This window comes from Camponotus vicinus, unplaced genomic scaffold (genome assembly GCF_025532165.1).
Source record: "Camponotus vicinus isolate PSW18456_S1 unplaced genomic scaffold, iyCamVici1.0 SCAF_3, whole genome shotgun sequence".
NCBI classification, from domain to species: domain Eukaryota; kingdom Metazoa; phylum Arthropoda; class Insecta; order Hymenoptera; family Formicidae; genus Camponotus; species Camponotus vicinus.
The window spans coordinates 12,800,336-12,823,813 of NW_028141967.1; the positions used below are offsets into that span (position 1 = coordinate 12,800,336).

Here is a 23,478-nt window from a genome sequence, read left to right on the forward strand (position 1 = left end):
CTGTATATATATATATATATATATATATATATATATATGGAGAAAGAGAGACCACAAAACTTATTTACATTAAAGATGTATACATAACTTGTCTTGCATTCATATTTTTGCAGTCATATTGCCGGCACTTTGTGCATATAGCACGGAACAGAACCACAAATCGTGGACATAGCATGTTACCCTTTCAAAAGTTTCATGAACATGGCTTCAATGTCCACGTTTTATGGACATAGAGGCGCTTCAAATACGGATTCCACCTAAATCAGGGGCATGGCCGCTCTCAGGCTTCTCTCTGATACAAGAAACGGTTATATTTCTAAAAGTATAGGTCCATATTCTGAATCCTCTTTTATCGATAAAAGTGCCTCTAAAAGTGGCTTATAGCCAATTAAAAGGCTTATAAGCCACTTTTAGAGGCACTTTTATCGTTAAAAGAGGATTCAAAATATGGACCATAGTGTTTACAAATAAATCATCAATAAATCATTTTCGCGGTTTACAAATCTAGTAATATTAGTAATTTTGTAATCTATAAGTTTTAGTCTCCGCCTTTGGTAATTTCACTTTTTACGGATTTAGCTATATAATCGCACAGTGATTCGTGAAAAAGTTCACATGAAATCATTGAGTGAAAAGTGAAAAATTCCGCTCAAAATTACATGATCGATGCCCTGGATTCAAACATATACAGCGTTGAAATATTCTCCATCTTGAGATAAGAATTCCGAACGTATTCTCAATAACACGTCTGGCTCTAGATAATCTATAATTAAAAATAGACTTTTTCTCATTTAGAAAATGTCCATGATAAGGCCGCATTATTCGTCTTGATAATGGAAATGCCTCATCAGCAACAAAATAATGAGGCATTTTTATATCTGATAAGGGTAACTTAGAATTTTCTATGAGTATATTAAGCTTATCACTATTTAAGCATTTCCCAAAATCAGATTTTGCAAATATACCACCATCACTTTCACTGCCATATGCGCCACAGTCTACTATTGTAAATTTATATTGATCATCGCAAGCAGCTAGTAATACAATACTAAAAAAATTCTTATAATTAAAATACAGACTACCGGAATTTGATGGTGCTTTGATAGTAAAATGTTTCCCATCGATCGCTTCCAGACAATTGGGAAAATTCCAATGATTTAAGAATCCAGCGGCTATTTCCTTCCATTTTTCTTCCGTAGGCGGCTTTAAATATATAGGTCTTAAAACTTTCAACGTTATTCTGCATGTTTCTTTAATAATGTTGTAAACAGTTGATTTTCCTATTCGATGCGCGAATGCAATCGAAGATATTTGATCACCTGTCGTAAGAAATCTGGAATAAAACAAAATTATATAGAAAAATCGACATTTACTGTAACGATAAACCGATATCTACAGTAAAGATTTACAAATACCTAAGCATAATAATAATCCGTTGTTCTGCTGGCAATGCTCTCCAACTTTTTTTTTGTAAGTGAGGTCGCAATAGATCTACTAATTTATAAAAAGTAGAGACATAGGTCCATATTCTGAATCCTCTTTTATCGATAAAAGTGCCTCTAAAAGTGGCTTATAAGCCTTCTGATTGGCTATAAGCCACTTTTAGAGGCACTTTTATCGATAAAAGAGGATTCAGAATATGGACCAATGGCTGCGTTCAGTAGAAAAAGCTGCTTTGCAACTGTTGTAAAATTCGTGAATCTGATTGGTGTATGCTCTTAGATTCAGTCAAAATTAAGAGCATACACCAATCAGGCTCCCGAATTTTACAACAGTTGCAAAGCAGCTTTTTCTGCTGAACGCAGCCATTCATTCGAGTATATTTGAAAAACATTGTTGCATCTTCTTTTAGCTCTTGAAAGAGATGATCGAAATCGCCAAATTGTGATCGAACCACATACATCGGTCGTACCTATACTCGTTTTTTATTATTCCGTTGACGTTTTCGCAAAATTTTATAACACGCTGATATTATTGCGATATAAATATAATCGTTCGTATCCATTATAATAAACGATATTAAAATGCTGTTCTTGCCGATCTCAGTTTCTCTTTGGTAACACAACTTTGACACATGTCAGTAATATTTAGGTTAGGAGTGTTCTTAAATGTCAATTATTGTTCCTCAGTTCTGATTGGTCTAAACTTATGCTATGTACATTTGTGTAGATTGCACATCTTGCTTATGCTTATGCTATGTTATGTCTATGTTTCATGCATTTTGTGTGTGATGGCCTTAAAGGTGCCATTTCATACATCGCTCTATCGCTCGATTTTAGCGACATAATGACGTCACGTAGTCGCCAGCGACGGGTTTCTGTAGTTGGATTTTTCCAACTACAAGCGACATTCACGAGCGATAATTTTGAAATTTTAAGACTCAAGGTTACGTTCCAAAACGTAAGTAACCGAAGGAAATTTTACTCGATGGCCAATTTGAACCAATCAGAAAGGCTTAAAAGAGTTTCGGAACGGCGATTCGAGTAAAATTTCTTCAGTTACATACGTTTTGAAACGTAGCCCAAATGGATAATCAAAGAGTAAGTATATAATTTTCTAATAAATATTAAATATATATAATAATAATATTTTATAATGTAATTTTATACATAATAAAAATGTAAATATAAATCTGCTGATATATAAGGTTATGTTAAAAATCTTTTGTGTAATGGCAAGAGAACATTAAAATAAACGAAATATTTTTATTTATAGAATATGTCATGTGAAACTATTTGTAATGAGGATGAAGTACCGACGCATACATGTCTAGAAGGCTATTCCAATTTTATTACGGATGAAAATTTGTGTTTTTATCCTATATTAGGTAGAATGTTTGTATTTATAAATTTTATATTAGTTAATTACAAAAATAATCTGTTTGATGGAGTAACCCAAACACTTTTTTTTTGTAAACACTTTCGTTTCTTTTTTTCTTCTAAATAATAAAGAACTGCCGCTACTGCTAATTTTTTCTTTATATTATTCTGCTTTATATTATTTTCATTTATAATTTTTGTGCACTCAATCATCCAATTATAATATTTTCTTGCTTGTAACATTTTGTTTATATTTATTTTATACTGTGCGTGTCTCAACGGAACTTTTCTTTCTAAATCGCTGCTGGAGCCCTTTTCATGCTCAATAGCTAGTCGTTAGCGACGATCTAGTTACGTGACTTTTTTATCGCTCAAAACGAGCGATGAGCGACACATGAAAAGGTACCTTAACGCGTTGCCGCGTACTGTGTGCAGAAGTCCCTAGCCCTGACGAGTGTTCTCTCTCGGCTCGCGAAAAGCTATTCAGTTCCCATTCCAGTTTATATATAGTTCAGTGGCCTGGTTTACACCGACCGTTTGATACGCGTATCAAATGTTAGGCCCTGCGTTAAACTCGAGTTAACTGGATTGTGGAACTGGGCCTAAGGGCCGCTTCGACCAAACTCCGATTAAGGCCTCCGCACAAGGTGTTCCATATCGCATTACGTTACTGTTGTAGGTTTTATATTAAATGTCAGAGCTACTTGTACAATAGAATAAACTTTATTCTTCGAGAAAACTTTTATGCTGCGCATGTTACAAAGAGGACTAAGGGCCTGAGCAGAATGGCTGCCTTATAATTTTAAGACTATGTTTTATGCCTTAAGTCTTTGTCTTAGGTAACGCACAATACTGTGTGTTATGTCTCGAGTCTTATGTATACGCGAACGTTTATTTCTTACAAACGTTCGCGTATACATAAGACTCGAGACATAACACACAGTATTGTGCGTTACCTAAGACAAAGACCTAAGGCATAAAACATAGTCTTAAAATTATAAGGCAGCCATTCTGCTCAGGCCCTAAAACTACTGCGTGTTTTAATACATAGGCTTCGTATAAAAAACAAATGTTTGCCAACATAACGGAACAGAATGATAGTTAGTTTCTCTTAACACAAAACATAATGGTAACTAACCATAAAATAAACCTGAGCACTAAAAAATAACTAGTGATTACAACTAGATCAAAGTAACTAAGTCTTTAATTACCAACACTACCCCTTAATCCTAGTTGTTTTTACTCATTAAGCCTAAACCTAAAACGCACGCATCATGCTTTGCCTTACAAAGACCTTTGGTAAAAATATCAGCGATCATATTTTCTGTAGGAACGAATTCCAAATCAATCTGCCTATTTTTTACAGCCTCTCTTACAAAATGATGTCGCACATCTATGTGCTTACTTCGATTGTGGAAAACAGGGTTTTTTGCCAATTTTTGTGCTGATTGATTATCATTATGCAATTTTATTATATTGTGTTGTCCGAGAACTTCTTGCAGTATATTTCTTATAAAGATACCTTCCTTCGTGGCCTCTGATAAGCCCATATATTCTGCCTCGGTACTTGATAAAGCAACTGTTCTTTGTTTTTTACTTTCCCACGAAAAAACAGCACCTCCTAATAAAAAGGCAAAACCTGTATATGATTTTCTGTCAATTTCATCTCCTGCCCAGTCTGCATCCACATATCCACTTAGGGGCATTCCTGTTTTTCTATAAACAAGACGATAATCTAAAGTCCCTTTTAAATATCTAAGTACGCGTTTCGCACTAACCCAGTGTTCCTTTGTATAGCAATTATTAAACTGACTCAATAGACTTACAGCATGTGCTATATCAGGTCTGCTGCAAACTGCCAGGTACATTAAACTACCAATTAAAGCTTGATAAGGTAAGTCTTTTTCATGTGATGATTCAGTCTTGTTAATTTTCTTTCCCATTTCTAAGGGTGTACCTACCGATTTGCATTCAGACATATCAAATTTCGCAAGTATTTCCTCAATGTATTTTCTTTGATCTATTATCACTTTATTCTTTTCTTTTTCTACTCTTATTCCTAAAAAACACTTTACAGATCCAAGATCTTTCATTTTAAACTTTGACATTAAAATTTCCTTTAATTTGACTCTATTGCTTTCGTTATTGCTGAATATTAAAATGTCATCAACATACAAAATAATTATCATAATTGTTTCTTTTACTATTTTATAATATACACAAGGTTCTAGTTTAGACGCTTTGAAATCTAACCGTATTAATACAGAATCTATCTTCTCATACCAGGCTCTCGAAGATTGTTTTAAACCGTAAATTGCCTTTTGCAACAAACAAACTTTATTTTCTTGATTCTTAGCAATAAAACCTTTTGGTTGAGCCATATAGATCTTTTCTTTTAATTCTCCGTTTAAAAATGCAGTAGTTACATCCATATGATCTATCTGCAATCCTAACTCTGCAGCTAAAACAAAAAACATTCTTAAAGTTGAATATCTAACTACCGGAGAGAAAGTCTCGTTATAGTCTATCAAATGTTTTTGTGTAAATCCTTTTGCTACTAACCGCGCTTTATATCTACTTACATTTCCATCGCTGTCTCTCTTTATTTTAAATACCCACTTGTTTTCCATAATTCTCTTTCCTGTGGGCAGATCGACCAGCGTCGTTCCACGCGTTGTTCTCCTGCAACGAATTCAGCTCTTTCTTCATTGCTCTTTTCCATTCTTCTTTATTTTCTCCGTTCAAAGCCTCTTCAATTGTTGATGGTTCTATGCCAGAAAAATCCATATTAGTCTTGGATATAGCTTGATAAAGAATCATATCTGGGAATTCTCGCTTCTTTCTTTCTCTCTTCGGATATCTTGATTCCTGATCTTCAAACTCGAACGTTTTGTCAGCCGCATCAATAAATTCATCTTCAGATTCTTCCTGACTTTCATCTAGACTTTCTTTCCGACTTTTCTCCAGACGTTCCGCTTCTACATTAGGTTGTTTTTGTTGAAAAATTTCCAGATTTGTATCAGATGTGCTTTCTTCTAGCGATTCACTATTTGATTGTGTTTCTTTAGTCTCTATAAAGACAACATCTCTTGCCTTTTGAATTTTTCCTAGAGGATTATTTTTGTCCATAAGTCTGTATGCTTTGGAATCTTCACAGAATCCTACAAAAATCATTTCTTTAGATTTAGAATCCCATTTTGTTCTCAGTTGCTTTGGAATGTGCACATAAGCTCTCGATCCAAAAACTCTTAAGTGTTTTAGATTTACTTTCCTGCCTGTCCACGCTTCTTCCGATGTCATTCCTCTTACAGCCTTTGTTGGGGATCTATTCTTGAGATAAACAGCTGTGTTTACAGCTTCCGCTCAATACTTGCTGTCCAAACCAGCTTCCTGTAGCATAGACCGAGCCTTTTCCACTATAGTCCTGTTGACTCGCTCGGCAACACCGTTCTGTTCTGGTGTATACTCCACTGTCAATTGATGACGTATTCCATTCCTTCTGAAAAATTCTGTTAAGTAATGATTAGTATACTCCTTACCATTGTCCGAACGAACTATTTTTAATTGCTTGCCAGTCTGGTTTTCTGCCATCGTTTTGAAGTCTTCAAGTTTTGATTTAACCTCATCCTTTGACTTCAAAAAATAAACAAAAGTCCTTCTTGTTTTATCATCGATTGCAGTCATAAAATATCGGGCTCCTCCCCAAGAAGTTTCTTTCATGGGTCCGCACACATCAGTATGAACGAGTTCCAATATTTCACTTGCTCTTTGTGCGTTTGTATTCTTGAAAGGTTGTCACGTCTGCTTCCCCTTTAGACAGTGTACACATGGCGGTAGAGTTTCTTCCTTGAAGTTGATTCCAGTAGCCATTTCGTCACGCAGCAACTTTAGATTTTCATTACCTAAATGTCCTAATCTTCTGTGCCACAGTGCTTTGTCTGAATTTTCAATAGCTACATTTACTCTCTCTGTTATTTTATCTAGTTTATAGACTCCTCCTTCTTCTCTTGCTGTTGCTTTAATTCTGCCTCTAATTCTGCAATCATTTTTGTCATAGAATTGACATCCCCTTTCTGTAAATGTAATAACAAGATTTCTTTTTGCCATTGTGCTAACAGTCAGTAAATTTGTTGATAGATTAGACACATATATAACTTTGTTCATCGTAGCTGTCTTATTATTTAAACTGCATGTTAAATCTCCAACTCCTGCACTAAACAGCTTCGTATCATTTGCGCATACAATTTCTTTCTTCATCATGGGATTGTAATTTATTAACCAATCCTTACGTTTTGTCATATGCATTCCCTGGCGAAAATATGAAACTTTATAAAGCGTTAACAACCGTTGAGTGAGGGTTTTCTGAGAGTTTATATGCTTTTCAAACTTTGTAAGAGCACTTACATAACGCTGTTGAGTTTTGAATGCTTATCAAACGCTGCAGTGTTGCAATTTTTGTTCTACAAACTCTTTATATAATGTTACATGAAAGTTTTGCAATGCTGAGGTAACATTTTTCAGAGTACGTTCAGTAAACGTTGATACATCTTCGTGTACAGAGTTTACTCAGACTTTTCAAACGTTTACGTTTACGCTATAACGTACAAACGTCTTTTAAACGCTGCAGTGTTGTAATTTTTGTTCTACAAACTCTTTACTAATCGTTTTTAAACTCTCGACGAACTTCCACAAACGTTCATGTAAACGCCAAACAAACGTCTCATTTTTGTCAGGGTTGTCGCACCAGAGTCTATATGCCAATCATCTTCATTTATTATATTTGCAGATAACGCAGTTAATAATGCCAGGTCATCATTCTTCTTTTCAGTTTCCTTGAGAAATTTCTTTGCATTTGATTTATTTGTATTTTTTGGACAGTTTAATGCTCGATGACCCTTCTCGTTGCACACAAAGCATCTAAAATCTTTCTTTAATTTTTGACCATCCTTCTTCTTATCTTTGAAATCCTTCTTCTCTTTATTCTTAGTGTAGAACGCTCCGCCATCTGACAATGTATTTTCCCGAGATCTTTTGACATCTTCCTGCAACAGTTTTCCTTTAACAAAATCGCTTGTTACATCTACGCCGGAACTCTCAATTGCCATGACCATCGGATCAAAATCAGAACTGAGACCATTTAACATTATGACGCCGATAAATTCGTCATCTAAAGGTGCGCTTATATCAGCAAGTTGTTGTGATAAACGCATAATCTCTGTAATATATGTCTCAATATTTTTATAATTTTCTAGTTTTATACTAAATAACCTCCTAAATAAATTTAGTCTTCTAGTTAAACCTTTATTTTCGAAAGCGTTTTGAAGGTTATTCCAAGTTTCTTTTGCGGTTTTAGCATTCCTTACGTGGATTAAGCAATGTGGTTGAATCATCAAACAGATCTTTGCACGAGCACGTTGATCCTTTCTTCTGGTTTCTGGGCTTCCTTCAGCCTCCCCTGGCAAAAATGAGACGTTTGTTTGGCGTTTACATGAACGTTTGTGGAAGTTCGTCGAGAGTTTAAAAACGATTAGTAAAGAGTTTGTAGAACAAAAATTGCAACACTGCAGCGTTTAAAAGACGTTTGTACGTTATAGCGTAAACGTAAACGTTTGAAAAGTCTGAGTAAACTCTGTACACGAAGATGTATCAACGTTTACTGAACGTACTCTGAAAAATGTTACCTCAGCATTGCAAAACTTTCATGTAACATTATATAAAGAGTTTGTAGAACAAAAATTGCAACACTGCAGCGTTTGATAAGCATTCAAAACCCAACAGCGTTATGTAAGTGCTCTTACAAAGTTTGAAAAGCATATAAACTCTCAGAAAACCCTCACTCAACGGTTGTTAACGCTTTATAAAGTTTCTTATTTTCGCCAGGGTCATCTTCATGTGAAACAACACAATCCCATAGATCTTCATGAATTAGATATAATTCCATAAAGAATTTCCAAGTGTTGTAATTATTTTGTCCATCTAACTTCTCGAAATGCGGTAAAGCACTTGCATTTACTACCGTTGTGCTGGACATGTTAATGTCCTTTGTTAAAAAAAACGGCGATTCAATTTATGCACGCAGGACTCTCAAAATAAAACGTTCTGGGCCCATAACCTGTTGTAGGTTTTATATTAAATGTCAGACCTACTTGTACAATAGAATAAACTTTATTCTTCGAGAAAACTTTTATGCTGCGCATGTTACAAAGAGGACTAAAACTACTGCGTGTTTTAATACATAGGCTTCGTATAAAAAACAAATGTTTGCCAACATAACGGAACAGAATGATAGTTAGTTTCTCTTAACACAAAACCACAGACTTCTATATATACTAGACTGCTAACTCCTTATATATAAGACGGCTTCGATTTTATGTACAAATCACAGATAGGTATATAAAGGTATTCTATTCTGCGCATGCGCTCTGCGATAACGCATGTTTATATGTATATACATACGCAAGCTAGGTAGAGTAACGTAAAGACATTTCGTCTTTACGTTACGATTTCTTCTGTGCGTTGACTGAAGTTTAATTTTACGTACGGAGTTAAATTTACGATCTATACTTAACGTAACGTAATGCGATACGGAACACCTTGTGCGGAGGCCCTAACTCAATCGTTGATTAAAGGGTTGCCAACATGACAAAATAATTCAGTGTGACCAATCCCACACAACATTATGTCGTCTTAGGCCGGTATTCATAGTCCGTTCTTATATTTAAGATCGTCTTAAGTTCATCTTTAGATATTGTATGTATCATTTCATTGGCTATGGATTATCTGAAGATGAACTAAAGACGATCTTAAATATAAGACCGGACTATGAATACCGGCCTTAAAGACGTCATGAAATTTCTAAAGACGTCTTAAGAAGTTATCAGAATTACATCTTTATGACGTCTTTAATACGTTTTATGTCCCGATTTAAGATATCTGTCGGGCATTGTTTTAAGACGTCTCACTCAAGACGTCCCAATCAAGATATATAATTAAATGTCTCACTCAGGATGTTATAAAGACGTCTCAGACATTTCAATTAAGACGATTTTTAGACGTGCGTAATTCGGTCGGTAAAATAGCTGCATATTGATTTATTGATTTATTCTATAATAAATAACAAAACTCATCATTTTAAGTTCATTTCTTTATTATATTTTGAATATTTATACATATTTTTATGAACACTATATGCTCCTAATAAATAATTTATGATTACTTTTTAAATTATATCTTATATGATATAGAGAGGAGAATATTACAAGAGAATTATGTATTAAATAAAATACGAATTTAAATGAAGTAATAAAGAATAGAATATGAATGTAAATACATAATAAAGAAATACATTAAAATATACTTTAATTTCTAATAGAAATAAACTACTTTAATATTTTTCAAAATGTTTGTGATAAATAAAAAATGATTTTTACTCTATTCATTTATGTGTATAGCATATATATGCTGTGTATATACATACATACTATAACACAAGATTGAAATCTTATGATCTGTACAATCTAAATCATATTATTTTAGTCATTTTTTATCAAGGACCTATAGCTTACTATTCTGCTGAATTTACTTCCAAAATTGAACAATTGTTAGCTTAAATCTAATTAAGTTAAACTCTAGTCTAGCTAAAATGATTTAGCTTAAAAGAAAATGGATAGAATTTTTTCTTACAGGATTTCTCTGAGAGCAAAAATTGCAGATCCATAATTTTGCACGATAGTCTACTTGATATAATGGATTTAAAATAGCTCTGCATGTAAATCTTGTACATAAAACTGGATCATATTGAATTGGCGGAAAATCTACTCGTTCCTTAATTGGTTGATACAAAGTTTTCAATGGTACAACTAGTCTAGTAGCATCAATACGCGATGATGACCAAGCATTCCATTGCGCACATCGTCACAATCTTCATTTTGTTGAATAAAATCTTCATATGTTGTCATAGTGCTGTAAAAAAATATACAAAAGATAATTAATATATTTTTTTTTACAATATAGAATTTAATTTTTTACACACACACACACACAAAATTAAATATAAGTGAAATATGATATAAGATGATATACATTTACATATATTAAAAAACGTATATTAATTTCAATGTTTTCTCATTTTCAACACTAAAAATGTTATGCAGCAACATTATACAGCCCTATTGTTTTTTAAATAATATCGTATGGAATTTTCAATAATTTACCAACCTTTTTCTCCTTATTTCTTAAATAGTTGAGGCGATCTCCCGCATGTCGTAACCATTCTTGGATGGTCTTTTTAATATCGTGCATATTACTTTTTTCGTCGTCCGAAACGTATGCTGAAAAACGATTTGTTACATAATTATTAAAATATTTTGTGCTTTAATTCCAATAGTTAGAATAGGGTAGTCATGAAGTAAAGTATAGCTATAAACGTTTGTAACTTTTGGAAAGAATATAAAAATTTTGATCCGTAAAAAATTGGAAAGAGTATAAAGTGTAGAAGAATATTTGAACGAAATTTGAAGTAAGATCTTATTAATAATTCTGAAGAAAAATTTAAAGTTAAAAGTGCACGTTACATCTAGCATATGTTAGATACTATCTCGAATACTGATGTTCGAATACATTAAAGGTGCAACTATTTTTAAGCAATATTACATAAAAAGGAGAAATAAAAATATATCTTAAAGAAATAATAATTACCCATAATAACTGTGACAAAACTTGTGTCCTTAATTGCCGTTGATCCTTTTTGGCCTGTTCATGATAATTTGCGGCACAATTCATCCGATAATGTGTATTTTATAATATTCCTTGTCTTGTGAACGAAAGTGTTTCCTCCAATTTTTGCAATTTTCCTTTTCTATAACAGAATGTTACAAAAATGTTTAATAATATTTTCAATTTAAGCCGCTTGAATTGAAGAAAAAGGAAACATGAATTTAATATATTTTAAGAGCTTCTTTCAAAATTACTAAGCGACAAAAGGCAGCAAAAATTGTAATAAAATTTAAAAGAATGTTATATATTACGCTTTAAGTAAATTTAAGTAAATATTTTATACTATATATCTAAATTTGCGCACTAATAACCGCGTGTCTTTTGATTTTTATTTGCCTTTTTACCCCTTAGTAATTTATTATTATGTTGAGCCTATTATTTTAATTATTTTATTTTTCAAAATTGTTTTTATTATATGAATAAATAAATAAATAAATATATATATATATATATATATATATATATATATATATATATATATACAGGGCGATCCTGAAAAACGTTATGTCTTTAAAATGACGTATTCCTGACACCATTCTAAGACAATTTTTCCTTTACCAAAATTTGATTTGAAGCGTAGTTTTTGAATTATGAGCAAAAATAGTTAGTAAATCACGCGTCGGGTACAGAAGGCAGGCAGGAGCGGCGCGGCGTGCCGCGAGCGCGGGCGCAGCTGACCGCCCGACGGGTGATTATCACCGCATGAGTCGCTAACTATTTTATCTTATAACATAAAATTATGCTTTAAATAAAATTTTGGTAAAGAAGAAAATGTCTTAGAATTACGTCAGAAATACGTGTTCCTTAAAATAACGTTATTTTAATAATGAAAAGTTGTTCCGGATCGCCGGCCGTCCGACGTTGCAATCAGCTAATTGCTACACGCGATGTGTGTATGGCGGAGTGTGTGCGTAAGAGAGAGAGAGAAAGAGAGAGAGAGAGGGTAGGAGGGACAGACATTCATACACACGCACGCACTTTTTTCTCGCTCTCTTTCTCTCTTTTACGCAACACTCATACACTCTCTCATTCAGTCTCTCACTCACACTCTCTCGGTCACTCACTCACTCACTCACCTGCTTACTCACTTGCTCACTCACCTTGTAGCAGCGTAGCGAATCTTCATGCTATGTATTGTTGTTATCGGCTGCACGGTTATGATTGCTAGAGATGCGCGACACATCGAAATTTTTTCGATTATTAATCTCACACTCGATTGACACAATACAGATTACACGATAACGAGTTTACTGTTTATTCACTCACTATTGATTTATCGATACCAAAAATTACTTTCAAAGAAACGCGAATGCAAACAACACATGACTCGACGCGAAGCGACGGACCGCGGAGACTGCGCGACCACAAGAGTTATGTTGCCAGAAACGCGACACGCGACATCTAACAAACGACTTGCGCGTGGCGCGTGATTGACGCGAGATAAGACGAACGATCGGCTAAAACCTTCGCATTGCGAATGCGGTAGAAAACATGAAACGTATAATGACATACTTAAAAAATTAATTATTTATTATAAATAATAACTATTTCCGTCCGTCGCTTCGCGTCGAGTCATGTGTTGTTTGCATTCGCGTTTCTTTGAAAGTAATTTTTGGTATCGATAAATCAATAGTGAGTGAATAAACAGTAAACTCGTTATCGTGTAATCTGTATTGTGTCAATCGAGTGTGAGATTAATAATCGAAAAAATTTCGATGTGTCGCGCATCTCTAGCAATCATAACCGTGCAGCAGATAACAACAATACATAGCATGAAGATTCGCTACGCTGCTACAAGGTGAGTGAGCAAGTGAGTAAGCAGGTGAGTGAGTGAGTGAGTGACCGAGAGAGTGTGAGTGAGAGACTGAATGAGAGAGTGTATGAGTGTTGCGTAAAAGAGAGAAAGAGAGCGAGAAAAAAGTGCGTGCGTGTGTATGAATGTCTGTCCCTCCTACCCTCTCTCTCTCTCTTTCTCTCTCTCTCTTACGCACACACTCCGCCATACACACATCGCGTGTAGCAATCAGCTGATTGCAACGTCGGACGGCCGGCGATCCGGAACAACTTTTCATTATTAAAATAACGTTATTTTAAGGAACACGTATTTCTGACGTAATTCTAAGACATTTTCTTCTTTACCAAAATTTTATTTAAAGCATAATTTTATGTTATAAGATAAAATAGTTAGCGACTCATGCGGTGATAATCACCCGTCGGGCGGTCAGCTGCGCCCGCGCTCGCGGCACGCCGCGCCGCTCCTGCCTGCCTTCTGTACCCGACGCGTGATTTACTAACTATTTTTGCTCATAATTCAAAAACTACGCTTCAAATCAAATTTTGGTAAAGGAAAAATTGTCTTAGAATGGTGTCAGGAATACGTCATTTTAAAGACATAACGTTTTTCAGGATCGCCCTGTATATATACAGGGTGTTTCAGACCACCCGTATCAGCCGAATATCTCGAAAACCGAGAATGGCAGACAAAAATGTTTCCTATAAAAGTTATAGAGTTTCAAATAATGCACAGTAATATTAGTACGACCTTGAATAGCGTTGTCGAGATCATGTGAAGGTCACCTTCAATTTCTTAAATGGAATCATTTATTTTTCATTGCGTTATTATTCTTGTAGCTTATCTCGAGAGCTTTCCAAAACACTATAATTAAGTTAGTTTTCATTAAGTACTTGCAGAGTTATGAGGCTTGAAATCGTTTCTTAATTTTATATAAACCGTAAAATATCTTATTTTGTACATAAAAGTATTAAGGTGAGGTAATCGTAAAATATTCATTTTTCGATTACCTCACCTTAATACTTTTATGTACAAAATAATGAGAGGAATCAATTGGTGTAAAGAAAACATAGTTATTTTTAAGAAAAAATTGTAATTGTTAATTGCAAATTACATATTTTTTTTTCGAAACAACTATGTGTTTTTTTTACACCAATTATCTTATCTTAATACTTTTATGTACAAAATAATGAGAGGAATTAATTAGTGTGACACCTAGTATATTCAATATCTAGATTTTGTCTTCTACTTTTATCTCTACAAAAGAATTTTTGTTGTTGATTGAATTATAGAAATATACATTTATTTCACATTTAAAAATAGAGAGAAGAAGAAAAAAGAAATGGACGCAAAAACAGAAAAGTACTCACTAATTGTTTCCGAATCTCTCTGTCCTTTTGGAGATCCGTGTCAAATTTGAAAAATTCGTCAACTGTTGATAGCGGAAATTCCGGCAATAATTGGACTTCGTCATTATTATATATTGTATTAGCTGGTCCTACGTTATTTATTAAATTTATTATTATCTCCAACTGTCTCGTATTCTTTTGTATGAGATTTTTAATAATTTTTTGTTCGGTACGACACGCATCTGTATAAGATAAAAAAGAAAAATATTTATTTCTCTTTATAAGTATCATTAAAATTATCTGTTTAGTTATTTTACACAAGTACATACATACGAAATTAAGTACATATAACATATTGCTATTATAAGTACAATATAACGATATAATTAAGAAGGAAGAATAAAGAATAAAGTTTAATACATACCATAGCATTTTTCCAACTGATTGCCGTTGGCATTGAAAGTTGTCATGTCATCACCGTCAAGCACATTATCGGGGCTAATCATATTGTCATCAATATCATCATCATCATTATTATCATCAGGCACATTGTCATTATTAAGCCCATTACCATCATCACGCACATTAGCATTACCGCAAGACACGTAATCACCTACTAAACTTTCGTTCAACCATTCCTTATCAGTAATGTCAACATCTGTAAATATAAAGTCTGTGAGTTCATTTTGTTAGTTATACTGTTCATCACAGTGTTATTAAATTTCATTCATTGTAAACTATTTTATATAATTTTCACTTAACGCAATTTTTTATATTATTTTTTCTAGAATATATTTTACACAAAATTAAAATAATTTGAAAATTTTTTAAGTATATGTAACAGTTTTTGATGTGGACTTAGCATCCTTTTTTAAAAAGATAATTTTTTAATAAACATAATCTAATTTAAATATTGCTATAAGAGTTTGCTTATAAACAAGTGGCTATATACTTTATGAATAGTTTAATTAGATAAGAAATAAATAAATACAATTTATTAACAACAAATCATTAATTGAACTTCACAAAGTATTTAATCACTTCTTTATATAAGCTTCTTTTTTTCCTGAAAAGTAAAAAAACATACCATTATTTTGCTTGCCTTCATTGTCTTGCCAATTTTTCGTTATCGAAATGGCAGTAACATTTCTCTTTCGTTCTTGTGATAACAATCGTCTGTTTTGTTGTCTTCGAGATAAATCTCTGAATTTCTTATACTTCGGCATTACCTTCAATTTCTTAAATGGAACCACCTACTTTTCATTGCATATTCTTGTAGCTTATTTCGAGAGCTTTCCAAAACACTATAATTAAGTTAGTTTTCATTAAGTACTTTCTGAGTTATAAGGCTTGAATTCGTTTCTTAATTTTATATAAACCGTAAAATATCTTGTAAAATATTCATTTTTCGATTACCTTAATACTTTTATGTATAAAATAATGAGAGTAATCAATTGGTGTAAAGAAAACACATAGGTGTTTCGAAAAAAAATTTGTAATTTGCAATTAACAATTCCTCTAATTATTTTGTACATAAAAGTATTAAGGTAAGATAATCGAAAAATGAATATTTTACAAGATATTTTACGGTTTATGTAAAATTAAGAAACGACTTCAAGCCTCATAACTCGGAAAGTACTTAATGAAAACTAACTTAATTATAGTGTTTTGGAAAGCTCTCGAGGTCAGCTACAAGAATATGCAATAAAAAAGGGAGTGCAATTTAAAAAAATTGAAGTGACCTTCACGTGACCTTCAAATGACTGTCCAAGGTCAAACCAATGGTAACATCTTATGGCCCCCTCGAAACTATATAACTTTTGTCTAAAACATTTTTATGTAAAACGTATTATTTGAGAAATATTTGAGGTCGTTATTTAAAATGGGACACCTTGTATATAGAACGACCACCATTTTCAATTTTCATACACCGATTGTTTCGAAACTTTATCAATACTAAAATCTATCTATTCGTAGTTTACGTTACCTTTATTTCTTCGAATCGAAAGATTTTCTTCAGCTTGCACAACCACAATCACAATCGCACTCGATGAAAGATGGGAAGAAAGGAGCATCTCAGATAAAGTTTTCATTTATCTTATGATAGCAGTCATTTGTCATAAGTTGCTAGTGTATTCGCAATATATACTGTGTCCATTTTGTGTGCAACATTCAATTTAATTTCAAATAACTGCATTATTGCAAATATGCAATATAATTAAATTCATGTTTCCTTTTTCTTCAATTCAAGCGGCTTAAATTGAAAATATTATTAAACATTTTTGTAACATTCTGTTATAGAAAAGGAAAATTGCAAAAATTGGAGGAAACACTTTCGTTCACAAGACAAGGAATATTATAAAATACACATTATCGGATGAATTGTGCCGCAAATTTTCATGGACAGGCCAAAAAGGATGAACGGCAATTAAGGACACAAGTTTTGTCACAGTTATTATGGGTAATTATTATTTCTTTAAGATATATTTTTATTTCTCCTTTTTATGTAATATTGCTTAAAAATAGTTGCACCTTTAATGTATTCGAACATCAGTATTCGAGATAGTATCTAACATATGCTTAGATGTAACGTGCACTTTTAACTTTAAATTTTTCTTCAGAATTATTAATAAGATCTTACTTCAAATTTCGTTCAAATATTCTTCTACACTTTATACTCTTTCCAATTTTTTACGGATCAAAATTTTTATATTCTTTCCAAAAGTTACAAACGTTTATAGCTATACTTTACTTCATGACTACCCTATTCTAACTATTGGAATTAAAGCACAAAATATTTTAATAATTATGTAACAAATCGTTTTTCAGCATACGTTTCGGACGACGAAAAAAGTAATATGCACGATATTAAAAAGACCATCCAAGAATGGTTACGACATGCGGGAGATCGCCTCGACTATTTAAGAAATAAGGAGAAAAAGGTTGGTAAATTATTGAAAATTCCATACGATATTATTTAAAAAACAATAGGGCTGTATAATGTTGCTGCATAACATTTTTAGTGTTGAAAATGAGAAAACATTGAAATTAATATGTTTTTTAAAATATGTAAATGTATATATCATCTTATATCATATTTCACTTATATATTTAATTTTGTGTGTGTGTGTGTGTGTGTGTGTAAAAAATTAAATTCTATATTGTAAAAAAAAATATATTAATTATCTTTTGTATATTTTTTTACAGCACTATGACAACATATGAAGATTTTATTCAACAAAATGAAGATTGTGACGATGTGCGCAATGGAATGCTTGGTCATCATCGCGTATTGATGCTACTAGACTAGTTGTACCATTGAAAACTTTGTATCAACCAAAATATAATAAAGAAATGAACTTAAAATGATGAGTTTTGTTATTTATTATAGAATAAATCAATATGCAGCTATTTTACCGACCGAATTACGCACGTCTAAAAGTCGTCTTAATTGAAATGTCTGAGACGTCTTTATGACATCCTTAGTGAGACATTTAATTATATCTTGATTGGGACGTCTTGAGTGAGACGTCTTAAAACAATGCCCGACAGATATCTTAAATCGGGACATAAGACGTCTTAAAGACGTCATAAAGATGTAATTCTGATAACTTCTTAAGACGTCTTTAGAAATTTCATGACGTCTTTAAGACATCTTTAAGACGACATAATGTTGTGTGGGTATACACATGCAGCAGGAGCATATTATTCTGTACACTGACTAACCCTGGCGAAAATAAGAAACTTTATAAAGCGTTAACAACCGTTGAGTGAGGGTTTTCTGAGAGTTTATATGCTTTTCAAACTTTGTAAGAGCACTTACATAACGCTGTTGGGTTTTGAATGCTTATCAAACGCTGCAGTGTTGCAATTTTTGTTCTACAAACTCTTTACTAATCGTTTTTAAACTCTCGACGAACTTCCACAAACGTTCATGTAAACGCCAAACAAACGTCTCATTTTTGCCAGGGAATATGAATAACAAAATAACTGAATCAATGAATATACACGGTGAGTCATTTTAATCTATAATCCCAATTATCTCGTTGGCAAAGCATGACAGAGAAAAAATTTTCCCACAAAAGTTGTTTGTTTCTTTGGGGGCCATAAGATGGTATCATTGGTTTGACCTTGAAGAGTTATTTGAAGGTCACATGAAGGTCACCTTCAATTTCTTAAATGGAACCTATTATTTGTCATTGCATATTCTTGTAGCTTATCTCGAGAGCTTTCCGAAACACTATAATTAAGTACCTTTTCGTTAAGTACTTTTTGAGTTATGAGGCTTGAAATAATGTCTTAATTTTACATAAACCGTAAAATATCTTGTAAAATATTCATTTTTCGATTATCTTACCTTAATACTTTTATGTACAAAATAATGAGAGGAATCAATTGGTGTAAAGAAAACACATAGTCGTTTAAGAAGAAATATGGAATTGTTAATTGCAAATTACATATTTTTTCTTCAAAACAACTATGTGTTTTCTTTACACCAGTTGATTCCTCTCATTATTTTGTACGTAAAAGTATTGAGGTAAGATAATCGAAAAATGAATATTTTACAAGATATTTTACGGTTTATGTAAAATTAAGAAATTATTTCAAGCCTCATAACTCAAAAAGTACTTAACGAAAAGGTACTTAATTATAGTGTTTTGGAAAGTTCTCGAGATAAGCTACAAGAATATGCAATGACAAATAGTAGGTTCCATTTAAGAAATTGAAGGTGATCTTCATGTGACCTTCAAATAACTCTTCAAGGTCAAACCAATGATACCATCTTATGGCCCCCTCGAAACCAAACAACTTTTGTGGGAAAATTTTTTCTCTGTCATGCTTTGCCAACGAGATAATTGGGATTATAGATTAAAATGACTCACCGTGTATATATATATATATATATATATATATATATATATATATATATATATTCGTGCAGAGTAACATGCTCTTGGTGCATCAAAAAATATATGTAAATTTTACATATGTAAATTTTTTTATTACGAAATTATAATTAATAAATATTTTTTTCAGAAGTAATCATCAGTATTAGTGGGAAAAGTATTTCATCGCATAAAATTCAAGCTGTAATTAAGAACTGGCTACAGCATGCTGGAGATCGAATAAATCAAACTATGAAACAACATGAAAAAAAGAAATGAAATTTTTTGAAATATTATAATTATATTGATTTTTATTTTGGATTTTTCTTTAAGCTTTCAGCTTATAATAGAATTTTATTTTTTAAATATGTGCAATAATCTTTTTCTTTATTTTGGTTTGTAACAGAACTTTATTTTTTACATATGGCAATAAAATATGTATAAGAATGCAATAATTTTAAATAATTTTAAGTATATAATAAGAAAAATACAATTTTTTTATGTTTATAAAAACAAAATAAAAGTATATTTTTATACATGAAAGAAAAAAAATAACATATACCACATAATTTCTAATGTTTGTATGAAATGTATAAATTATATATTTATCATAAAAGAGTTGTGTATATATATTGTGACGTTGCCGTCCCGACGCGCGTCCATCCGCCCCGGAAATCTTCACGGGGCGCGAGCCGAGCGGCCGCGCCAGAAGAAGATTGCGAGAGCCGTGTCGAAATCTCCGGAGAGACGAGCCATTATCCTTTTTCGCGCTAGTATTAATTATTTTTTTTGTATCATTTTTGTACGTCGGGCAACCCGCCGGAGGGAAACCAGAAGAGGCCCAAGAGGAATCATTACGACAGCCGATACGACAACGCCGGAGGAACAGAGTCTCGGGTGGAGATCGCCCCCTTCAAATAAAGGAAGGAAATCAGCTGTCTTGTGGGCCGAAATAACCGGGCCGGATCGGCGCCACCCTTAGAGGAGGGAGGACGGAAAATCTACCTCCGGACGATCATGGATAACAGGATCGCCGAAAGTCAGCATTTTTAAATCATCGGGGCCGTTACGACCCCCGATACGGCGTTGTCGCGGGGCGCAGTAATACCTCGTGTGTCGCGGCGCTATTGGCCGCTAATCCGCGCACCCCTGCGCGCAGAATTGACGCCGCTATCGACCCTGGATCGCGAGATCCAGGGATTCACTCTGGTGCGGGCGCTCTCAGCTTGTAGTCGTTCTGTGAAACGTATTTTGTCGTTGTCGTTTTGTGTGTCGCAGCCGAGGTTGTCGAGAGGACGAGACCGAGGATCATCCCCTGTCAACGGGAACGAGTATCGGTGAGGTTGCCCATCGCTATTTTGTACGCCACGTACGCGATTCCGTCCGCGGACCGGCCGTTCTGTCGCCGTCGCCATTTTCGTGTCTCGTTGTCGCTCGGGCATTGTACCGAGCTCGCGATTTTCGTGTATTTCGGGCGACCGGAGACAAGCGACCGAGGCATCAAGGACGATCGTAACGTAGGCCGTAGCTGATAAGGAACCGTTCGTCTCTCTCCGGGATTCGGGGTGTCGTAAAACGCGTAGTGACCGGCTCTCGTATATCGACCACGTGCGCGGTAAATCGCGGGGAATGCGTCCGCTATCCGTGCTGTCGAAAAGAGTTGTCGAAACCGCGTAAGACATCCCCGCAATCGATCTCCGGGCAATTTTCGTCTGTAATTAGCGTGTATGTGAGCGTGTGACCGTGTGCGTGTGACGACGTGGCAAATGTCGTGCTGTCCTTGTCGCTCTTGATACTGGTACGAATTGCGTTTATTGCGTGGTATTTGTCGTACGTTGGAGTGTGTCGCGGTGCATAATAGATTAAGAAAGTGTCGAAATTCGAGGGTTTCGCGTAGATAGAAAGCGTTACGCCGAAAAGAGGCGAAGCGGCGTCCGACGGCTATCGAATTCCGAGTGAATCGATCTTGCTCGTAGCAAGCGAGATTTTTCGTCTTCGCAAATCGCTTGATTACTATCGCTCAATTATTAACCTCATTTCAAACATAGTGCTGTCGATTAAAAGAGCGAGTAACAAAGGGAATAGATCTGTTAAATGCGTCCTCGAGGAGATTGTCGAAATTTCCGTTACGCCCTCGAAACGCCGTTCGGTTTCGCAAAGTCCGGCCATAAAAACGGGCCTGAAGGACGATAAATATCTCCGCTGTCTTATGATCTCGATTTCGTATTGCTATTGTTATCACCGCTGTCGATCTGTTGTACGTTATTTCAAATTTTCGCATTTATTTTAAACTCAGTTATATTTCGTTAATTCAGTCTCGCTAATTTATGTCATTATTACTATTTCTTTCTAGAACTTGTTATTTCTTTCCCTTTATATTCTTTACTATTATATTTCTTTTATTTAAATAAATTTGTTACCTTCTCTTTTATATTAAATTCGCGTAATTTATTTGAGTGTTCGTTTCTCGTGTGTGTTAAATTCCGTTGTGTTCGTCAATTTTCGTAATCACCGACAGCTTCGCATAAAATAATTCTAGATCCTTTTCAACGGACCCTGCCCCTCTACCGTTAGGTGAGCTGGTCGGCCCGTGGCGAAACAGGCTAACGTTCTTCGCGTTATTCTGACGATTTTCCGAACTGATACGTGGAAGACCGTATCTGGCGCCCAACTTCCAGATCTCGAGACGGCCTTCGCTTCGCCGCGGCTCGCGCGAGAACACCCTCCATCTGAGTTCCTCCGAGCGCGAGTATCTCTATCCACCTTGTGTCTTTTTTTTGACGGCGTTTTCGCTCCCCATTAACATCCTTCTCTCCAACACCCGAGGAGGATCGAAAAATTAAAAATAAAAAGACGTCGCAATATATATACAGGGTGTTTCATTTTAATCCGACCAGTCGAATATCTCGAAAACCAAGCCCGGGAGAGAAAAATATTTCAGACAAAAGTTGTTTGGTTTCGAGGGGGCCATAAGATGGTATCATTGGTTTGACCTTGAAGAGTCATTTGAAGGTCACGTGAAGGTCACTTCAATTTTTTTAAATGGAACACCCTATATATTTTTGCACACTCTTGTAGCTTATCTCGAGAGCTTTCCAAAACACTATCATTAAGTACCTTTTCGTTAAGTACTTTTTGAGTTATGACGGTTGAAATAATTTCTTAATTTTACATAAACCGTAAAATATCTTGTAAAATATTCACTTTTCGATTATCTTACCTTAATACTTTTATGTACAAAATAATGAGAGGAATCAATTGGTGTAAAAAAAACACATAGTTGTTTTTAAGAAAAAATATGGAATTGTTAATTGCAAATTACATATTTTTTCTTCAAAACAACTATGTGTTTTCTTTACACCAATTGATTCCTCTCATTATTTTGTACGTAAAAGTATTAAGGTAAGATAATCGAAAAATGAATATTTTACTAGATATTTTACGGTTTATGTAGAATTAAGAAATTATTTCAAGCCTCATAACTCAAAAAGTACTTAACGAAAAGGTACTTAATTATAGTGTTTTGGAAAGCTCTCGATGTCAGCTACAAGAATGTGCAAAAATATATAGGGTATTCCACTTAAGAAATTTAAGGTGACCTTTATGTGACCTTCAAATGACTGTTCAAGGTCAAATCATTGTCACCATCTTATGGCCCCCTCGAAACCAAACAACTTTTGTCTGAAATATTTTTCTCTCCCGGGCTTAGTTTTCGAGATATTCGACTGGTCGGATTAAAATGAAACACCCTGTATATATATATATATATATATATATATATATATATATTATTGAGTATATTCTTTCAAATAATAAAATATGTAAAAATATTATAAATAAAAAATTCCTAAGCCATA

The 23,478-nt window shown here is 33.9% G+C and overlaps 2 protein-coding genes and 1 long non-coding RNA gene across 6 annotated transcripts; 1 reads left to right on the forward strand and 2 right to left on the reverse strand.

Annotated features, from left to right (window-relative positions):
• Positions 1–4,267: 4,267 nt before the first annotated feature.
• LOC145968241 (uncharacterized) lies at positions 4,268–6,119 on the reverse strand. The gene is made up of 2 exons (XM_083093592.1): positions 5,402–6,119; positions 4,268–5,280 (listed from the first exon to the last, which is right to left on the reverse strand). Exon 1 carries the CDS (start codon positions 6,117–6,119, stop codon positions 5,427–5,429), a length of 693 nt encoding a protein of 230 aa, XP_082949718.1. The 3' UTR covers positions 4,268–5,280; positions 5,402–5,426.
• Positions 6,120–9,948: 3,829 nt separating this feature from the next.
• Positions 9,949–15,995, reverse strand: LOC145968437 (uncharacterized). Of its 3 annotated transcripts, none has more exons than XR_014437732.1 (6): positions 15,823–15,995; positions 15,160–15,393; positions 14,757–14,977; positions 11,517–11,676; positions 11,037–11,149; positions 9,949–10,781 (listed from the first exon to the last, which is right to left on the reverse strand). XR_014437732.1 is itself a non-coding variant. In XM_083093881.1 (4 exons), the coding sequence occupies exons 1-4, from the start codon at positions 15,959–15,961 to the stop codon at positions 14,227–14,229; spliced, it is 618 nt and encodes a 205-aa protein (XP_082950007.1). In that variant the 5' UTR covers positions 15,962–15,995; the 3' UTR covers positions 14,136–14,226. The 3 variants fall into 3 exon arrangements, 1 of the variants encoding a protein (XP_082950007.1); XR_014437733.1 differs by having other exon boundaries at positions 11,033–11,149; XM_083093881.1 differs by lacking the exons at positions 9,949–10,781; positions 11,037–11,149; positions 11,517–11,676 and adding an exon at positions 14,136–14,250.
• On the forward strand, positions 13,378–18,104 carry LOC145968438 (uncharacterized). 2 transcript variants are annotated; one of them, XR_014437735.1, is made up of 4 exons: positions 13,378–13,392; positions 17,037–17,196; positions 17,565–17,677; positions 17,943–18,104. It is a non-coding gene; the product is annotated as an uncharacterized LOC145968438 (long non-coding RNA). The 2 variants fall into 2 exon arrangements; XR_014437734.1 differs by lacking the exon at positions 13,378–13,392 and having other exon boundaries at positions 17,032–17,196.
• Positions 18,105–23,478: the final 5,374 nt, after the last annotated feature.